Below are 8,715 nucleotides of genomic sequence, written 5' to 3'. Positions count from 1 at the left end.
CATCTTTGAGATACTATCTAAAAATGTTAAGATACTACTTCGAAATGTCTAGATTACGTGAGTAAAAATGTAGAGATTCTATCTCCACATTTCTAGATACTAAGTCAACATTTTATGATACTATTTCAAAATATTTCTAGATACTAAGTTTATGTTTCGAGATGTATAAGTCACAATTCCGTGATACTACATCAAAATGTCGATATACCAAATAGAAATGATGAGATACTAAGTCAACATTTTGTGATACTATCTCAACATTTTGAGAAACAAAGTCAACATTCTTAGATATGTAAGTAAAAATGTCAAGATACTATCTAAAAAATGTTAGATACTAAATCGAAATGTCTAGATACGTAAGTTAAAATTTCTAGATACTATCTTAACATCTCTAGATACTAATTCAACATTTTGTGATACTATCTCAAAGTTTAGAGATACTAAGTAAACATTTAGAGATACTTAAGTCAACATTTTTAGATACTATCTAAAAATGTCTAGATACAAATCGAAATCTCTAGTTACGTCAGTCAAAATTTCTCAATACTATCTAAAGATTTTGAGATACTAAGTCAATATTTTTAGATAGTAGAACATACTTAAAGGATATGTTTCTTCATTTGTAACATTGTATGATTTCAGAGGTGGCACCACAGGTCCAAGATGTGGTGGGGGAGGAGGGGGTTCCTGGGACCCAGAGTTTTTCATGATCTGGTAGTTAGCCTCTCCTCGGGGACTGCCAGCAGGTTCATGTATTTGATCTATTCCAGAACGAGCACATCTGACTCATTGATTAAGTGAATCATGTGAACTAGTGAAACCTCTGGGGGTCTCAGAGGAGAGAAAGTTTGAGAACCACCGGGCTAACCTAGCCAGGTAAAACTCTGGACTCTAGTTGGAAGGTATGACAAAGTAATAAGTCAGCTGTAAAATGGTTTCATATAGGCTATGATGGGACCAAATGTTTTCTAATCAGGCCATATGGTTTAAAATAAATAGACAACAACTGCAATTGGACAATAGAACTAACAGGGCTGAGTTTGCTTTATGCAGGGTTGCATCGTGTAATTAAAAAGTGACTTAACGTATGTCATCACTATTGTGTTGATTGATTCATTTCAATGTCTAGGTTGCCTAGCCACTCAAAGTTTGAATATAAACCCAATTTGATCACATTCATATTTTCTCTTAACACAAATAAATAGGCCTATTTTAGGCTCTAAGTACATACAATAGCTTAGGCTCTAAATACAGGACGTTACTGCTTCGTTTCCCCTGGCCAGGGGGGGATCAGAGTGCATATCAGAGTGCTTCTCTAGGCTACCTGCAGTTGTGTTTGTTATCAGTAGGCTACAGTTGATCAGACTGAAGCACAGATTAATTGTGCACGAGTTGACAAATTATGAGGCAAATCAGTCTAAACAACAGTGCTTTGTCCCTATTTTCAATGCTTTTGTGTCAATATTTTTTATTAAACCAAATCAAAAGTGTTGGGGCATTGCAACATGGATAGATGGAAATCGCCACATAATGTTACAAATGAAGACACATATCCTATATGTATGTTTTACTATCTCGAAATGTCAAGTTAGTATCTTGAAATTCTGCGTTAGTGTCTCAATTTTGACTTATCTCGAAATGTTTGGATTGCATAAACTTTTTTTTTTAAAGGTGCGGGAAAGGGCTTCCATAGGTAATAGAGGGCCGCCTAAACAAACATACACTATTTCCGTTTTTGCGACTTGGAAAGACTAAAGCTCCTGATGCAATAGTAGCTGACATGTATGACCATTGAAAGCATGACATATTGTACTCCACCAAATAGATGAATATTATTACTCCACTTAGGTAAAGTGACAGCATTACAATGGCAATCAAAACCAAACAAAGTACGAATAAATCAAACAGTAAACAACCTGTGTGATTTCAACATGATTTAATATACAGCCATTCGCAAGGGTCCCATAAAATTATTTATTTGATTTCATCATATGCACATTGATGCCCTGGCTATTCATGGCATGGAATCACTATCAAAATCCATCAGCTTGCAAACAGAAAAAAAAGGCATTAAATAAACGTAGGATTTATAACTGATGTTGGAGAAGACATCTGTGGGCAGTTCAGCAATGGTTCAGACTGATGGTTGAAATCTCTTTGACCTCCTGCGGTTAGTATTTTCGTTTGCTCTTGAAGGTCACCAAGCTCAGACCATTGTCTAAGTCATTTTTTTTTTTACAATCTTGGTATTTCGGCTATAACGCAATGAGACAGATAGAGGGTGCTATATTAAAAAACAAAGCAGACAAATAGGATGAATTCTCTAGGGTGGAGCCAGGATAGAAGCAGCAAAGCAACTTATGCTGAGAAGAGGAAGCTTCTTTAAGACTATTCTCTTCTCATTTTGCAAAACTAAAGAAATGAAATAGATACAAATGCAAATATCTCTCAGGTGATCCCAGTTCCATTCCATTTCTACAATACAGTCAGTCAAAACTACGATCGGTTCCCAAAGCACCACACTGAGTCCATCTGTAACCTTTAGAGAGCAGGTCATCCTCAAGGAGACAACTCAATAGTAATCTGAAAACAATATGGCCGACAGGGAGGAAAGAAGGCATGAGAAGCAGGGGAGGATTTCAGGAGAGAAGTCGAAAAAAAGTTGATGAGGGCTTCTTGTTTTTACCAAATAGAATTAGCAAAGTAACAGGCAGAAATCAAGAGACAGCAACTAGAGTCACAGAATACAACTCAAACAAATATTGTATCAAACATTTCAAATATTCATATTTAATTGGCCTCAAACAATGACAATACCTTCAAACATTATTGATTTGCTTAAATATACTGTAAAATGTTTAAAGCTCACAGAGAATGTGTTCAGTCGGTCTTTACAGAATTGTGCTGCAATGAGAAATGTCCCCCTTTCCCATGAAGTATCCCAGGTCAGAATCATTTCATGTGGATTCACTCACATACTCATACACCATTAACATCGCAAAGGAATTATCATTAATGTTTATAGAAGATATGAAAACTGTACATAATAACAATACCTTGAACATTAAAAACAAGGTTTTTGAATGTATTACTTATCTCAGAAAAGGAGACATTTTTCAAGTAAGAAAATGATGACTGGAGCGACTCCTTTTTTTCCCTTTTTTCCTTATGGCTGAACGGAAAAAAATAAAACATTTAACCGCCAATGAAAGTAGTCCGTGAGAAATGATTGTGTTCAGTTTTTTTTTTTTTTTTTTTTTAAATCAGTGTTTTGTCTAAATGAGTCTTCATGCAGATAAAAAAAAGCTCAAATAAATAAATAAAAATGGTGCCATCAAGCCAGTTGCTGAATATCAGTCTACCAGATATCACTTGTGAGTTCCCTTCCAGATAGAGGGACGAATGTGCTGTTCAAGTGGATCTCCTGCTTGCTCTTTCCCATCGTGTTGTTCTGATTCACCTGTCCGTTGAGCAGCGTCATGGGGATATTGCAGTACATGTGACGGTTACTCAAGGTGGCTATCTGCAAGGGGGAACCGGGCATCTTATACTCATAACTACGGGTGCAGTAGTGTCTCATCTGGGGGTGGCCGGCCTGGTTAAAGTCTGGGATCTCGGCATGGTGGGCGGGCGCCAGCGAGGCAGACGTGGTCGTCATGGCGATGGTGGAGACCGTCTGCAGGTCGCCGAACAGGCCCTGCTCTCCGGAGTCAAGCACCTGCCGGCGAGACAGCATCTCCTTCCTCTTTACCGGCATCTCGTAAATCACCTGCTTCCAAAACTTGGACTTGAGCTCGTTGCTCTTAGGGCCCCTCCACTTGATGATGGTGAGCACTTTAATGGTGTTCTTCAGGGCCTCCACCTCTTGGTAGTTGATGACGCTCTTGAGGTCAGCACACTCAATCATAATGACCTTGATCTCCCCTGTCACCAGCATGCTGTGGAGCCGTGTCTCCAGCTGGAAGATGCTCCAGCCACGCTTGGCCACAAACTCAGGAGTCAACACGATGATCAGCCGCCTGCTTTGCTCCACACTTCGCGCCAGGTCCTCAATGTAGACTGGAGAAGAGAGAGAGACATACAAAGAGAAATAGGGACAGAGAGAGAGAGAGAGAGAGAGAGAGAGAGAGAGAGAGAGAGAGAGAGAGAGAGAGAGAGAGAGAAAGAAACAGAGATACAGAGAGAGAGAGAGAGAGAGAGAGAGAGATACAGAGAGAGAGAGAGAGAGAGAGAGAGAGAGAGAGAGAGAGAGAGAGAGAGAGAGAGAGAGAGAGAGAGAGAGAGAGGAAGAAAGAAAGAAACAGAGATACAGAGAGAGGGAGAAATACAGAATGATACAGAGAAAGGGAAAGAAAGAGAGAGCATGTCAAAAAATAGCATGTAACAAAACATTCATATTTGTCCATTTAGAATTGAGATAACAGCAGCATGAAGCTGCAGGTCTAAGACAACACCCCGAGACATTACAAAACACAGAAGCAACCAACACTCTGATCTACGTCACATTACACCCCCTATAACTATTCCCACTATAGCGCCAAACAGACAACATCAGGACAACACCACACTTTAAAAAAACATCATTTCAGTCAATATAGGCTTCTCACTACCCGGACGTATTAATCCTAAACCTGTACGTGAGAATATTCCAATAGCAATGTCATTAGCCTGTTGAAAAGCAGGCAAAACATGTACACTGCTAAATAGAGGGTGGCTATGAGTCATATAAAACAGGAAGTTGAAGGGTGAGAGAGAGACAGAGAGAGAGAGAGAGAGAGAGATGTAAAGAGGTAAATTCCATATTAGCTCTAAGCGGACGGCTGGCTCAGGCTGGGTAATGGTCCAGAGTGTCCTGCCTTCCCCCGCAGGGGCCCTGTCTTTTACACCTGCACGTGTCACATCACACATTGGCACTCCTCTACCTCAACCGTCCACCCCACTGCTACACACACATTGCTCCACACACCACACCACACCCTTAAACCCCAAGTCTTCCTTCCTGACACCCAACACCACCCCAGGCACCCGCGCCACCACACGACTTGTGCCCCACCTCCATATCCTACTATAAACGCACATTCCTATACGTACGACGATTAGCATGAACGTCAACATAAAGCCTAATCCCAATAATAGCATTATAACAGAGATCATGAGAAAGAAAAAATGAAAATAAACAAAACACTTGATACATCATCTTTTTATTGTTGGGCCAAACTAAGCAACCTAAAGTAGGAGTGCTGATCCAGGATCTGTCAATGTAATCCTATTCACTATGATCTATGGTAAAACTGATACTAGATCAGCACTCCTACTCTGAAATGCTTTGTGGACACGGGCCCAGATCTCCAACTTCCTTTACACAGCACAGTATCCAGACTGTGGTTAATGGAGCATGTATTTAAGAATAAACCCCTGAATATAGAAGGCTATTAAAAAAAAACACCACACTTCCCCTCAGGCAGCACACAATTGCATTATCTAGTCTAAAGAGTGAGTTAAGTCTGATGTAATTCCAACTAAATGTTACTCGGACCCAATTTACATTTGAATGATCATCCTCTACACCCACGCAGCTTAATCGATGTGGCTTACCATGAAAAGATGACATATACAAGATTGTCTTGTATTAGGCTATTCACTTAGAAATGCTTTTTTTTATGGGGGGAATGGGATCTCCCCTCGCACATATTAAGAGGCAGCGACCTCAGCTGAAGAATGTGCTGTGTGGGGGACTTTGTTCAAAGTAATCTACCACACACATTATGTGGCAGTGGCACCGGAGCTAAAGGAGCTTGAGACTGTCTATCAACCTTTTTTTCTGGCTTATGATGAAAGATAGCGTGTCAGACCTTTTTCAATATGGAGGTATTAGCGGCCGCCTGAAAATAGTACTCTGAGCACAGGGAGCACCAAAGCAAGCCTTCGCAAATGAGATCCTTTCTCCTTACTTGTGTATAAAACTTTAGCAATATGTAGTGGAGAAATAATGAGGCCAATGTTAAATAAAGGATACACTTAGCGGGGGTAGCAGCTCAACCCTTTGTTATGTGTTGTTTTTCCTGCAGGGCCCCAAGTCTCGTCTAGTATGGATATTGAGATAATGTTGTGTTTTTCATGGACATATCCCTAATAGATTCAACCATAAATATGGATTGGGGGTAATGTTCAGACTGCGAATACAGAGGCACCATACTGAGAGAGCTCAAAAAGGGTCAGATAGATTCATATCTCTACAATGTTACATTAACATCCATTGATATTAATTTAATAGACATTCAGATGTTTAATTGGCAATGAAATATGTATAAATATGTTAACCTTGCGATGTTGGTGGATTTGATTTGAAATGCTCTTCCTTTCATTTCTTGCCAGTTCCTAACCAAATTAATGATGGAAGAGCAACAACACATTGCAATTTCACGGTCAATTTGCTCTGCATAAATAGTACAATTTGTATGGGCGGGACTGAGCTAGAGTGCTATTTTAAAAAATGTCTCTCCCCGTTTTTCATATGCTGATGATTACATAAATCAATTAATATCTCTCTCTCTCTCTCTCTCTCTCTCTCTCTCTCTCTAAATGAGGCATTTAAACACGTTGTTATTTGGTCGTGTTGGCCTGATCTGTAAGTGCGTTGGTACTAATGATGGCAGCCTGCCTCTCAAGGAACTGAACACTTCTCTATAATTCATTACCTATGCAGCACTATCAATACACCCTACTGAGCCCCATGGTGTGCCAGCGAGCAAACACACTTAGAAAGCAGTTTATTTATGTAAGCATGGCTTTGACCAGCCTAAGGAGTTTTTGATTTATTTTGAATTCACTGCATGTTAAATTATGCAAGGAATGGACATTAGTTTGCAATATATTTGTAGTGCAAGGTGGGAATATAATTGAATATAATATAATAATTTTTTGGAAAGTATTCAGACCCCTTGACTTCATCCACATTTTGTTACGTTACAGCCTTATTCGAAAATGATTTAAATACATTTTCCACCCTAATCAATCTACACACAATACCCTATAATGACAAATTGAAAACAGGTTTTTAGAAATTTGTGCGAATGTTTTAAAAATAAAAAACTATAATAATAAAATAAAAATGCTTTATTTACATAGGTGCATCCTGTTTCCATTGATCATCCTTCAGATGTTTCTACAACTTGATTGGAGTCCACCGGTGGTAAATTTCATTGATTGGACATGATTTGGAAAGGCACACACCTGTCGATGTAAGGTCCCACAGTTGACAGTGCATGTCAGAGCAAACACCAAGCCATGAGGTCAAAGGAATTGTCCATAGAGCTCCGAAGGCAGGATTGTGTCGAGGCACAGATCTGAGGAAGGGTACGAAAAACTATCTGCAGCATTGAAGGTCCCCAAGAACACAGTGGCCTCCCTCATTCTTAAATGGAAGAAGTTTGGAACCACCCGGACTCTTCCTAGAGCTGGCTGCCCGGCCAAACTAAGCAATCGGAGGAGAAGGGCCTTGGTTAGGGAGATGACCAAGAACCCGATGGTCACTCTGACAGAGCGCCAGAGTTCCTCTGTGGAGATGGGAAAACTCCACTCAATCAATCAAGCCTTTATGGTAGGGTGGACAGACGGAAGCCAGTCCTCAGTAAAAGGCACAGTTTTCCAAAAGGTACCTAAAGCACTCTCAGACCATGAGAAACAAGATTCTCTGGTCTGATGAAACCAAGATTGAACTCTTTGGCCTGAATGCCAAGCGTCAGGTCTGGAGGAAACCTGGCACCATCCCTACGGCGAAGCATGGTTGTGGCAGCATCATGCTGTGGGGGATGCTTTTCAGCGTCATGGACTAGGAGACTAGTCAGGATCGAGGGAAAGATGAACGGAGCAAAGTACAGAGAGATCCTTGATGAAAACCTGCTCCAGAGCGCTCAGGACCTCAGACTGGGGTGAACGTTCACCTTCCAACAGGACAACGACCCAAACCACAGCCAAGACAACGCAGGACTGGCTTCAGGACAAGTCTCTGAATGTCCTTGAGTCGCCCGGCCAGAGTCCAGACTTGAACTCTACCGAACATCTCAAATCAAATCAAATCAAATCAAATTTTATTTGTCACATACACATGGTTAGCAGATGTTAATGCGAGTGTAGCGAAATGCTTGTGCTTCTAGTTCCGACAATGCAGTAATAACAAGTAATCTAACTAACAATTCCAAAACTACTGTCTTGTACACAGTGTAAGGGGATAAAGAATATGTACATAAGGATATATGAATGAGTGATGGTACAGAGCAGCATAGGCAAGATACAGTAGATGGTATCGGGTACGGTATGTACAAATGAGATGAGTATGTAAACAAAGTGGCATAGTATAGTATAAAGTGGCTAGTGATACATGTATTACATAAGGATACCGTCGATGATATAGAGTACAGTATATACGTATGCATATGAGATGAATAATGTAGGGTAAGTAACATTTATATAAGGTAGCATTGTTTAAAGTGGCTAGTGATATATTTACATCATTTCCCATCAATTCCCATTATTAAAGTGGCTGGAGTTGAGTCAGTGTCAGTGTCAGTGTGTTGGCAGCAGCCACTCAGTGTTAGTGGTGGCTGTTTAACAGTCTGATGGCCTTGAGATAGAAGCTGTTTTTCAGTCTCTCGGTCCCAGCTTTGATGCACCTGTACTGACCTCGCCTTCTGGATGATAGCGGGGTGAACAGGC

General features: G+C 40.4%; 1 protein-coding gene across 1 annotated transcript in view; it reads right to left on the bottom strand.

The window, feature by feature from the left end:
* Window positions 1-1,919: 1,919 nt before the first annotated feature.
* Window positions 1,920-8,715, bottom strand: part of LOC110488551 (X-linked interleukin-1 receptor accessory protein-like 2) — a 318,635-nt gene continuing 311,839 nt past the window's right edge. Inside the window, exon 11 of the mRNA XM_036942676.2 lies at window positions 1,920-4,059. Within this exon, the coding sequence (XP_036798571.1) occupies window positions 3,359-4,059 (701 nt within the window). The 3' untranslated portion in view covers window positions 1,920-3,358. The remainder of the gene's footprint in view (window positions 4,060-8,715) is intronic.

Source organism: Oncorhynchus mykiss, chromosome 14 (assembly GCF_057628025.1).
Source record: "Oncorhynchus mykiss isolate SJ-2025 chromosome 14, ASM5762802v1, whole genome shotgun sequence".
Taxonomy (NCBI): domain Eukaryota; kingdom Metazoa; phylum Chordata; class Actinopteri; order Salmoniformes; family Salmonidae; genus Oncorhynchus; species Oncorhynchus mykiss.
The sequence above is the reverse complement of the archived record's forward strand: the minus strand, read 5'-3'. Positions and strand labels throughout refer to the sequence as shown.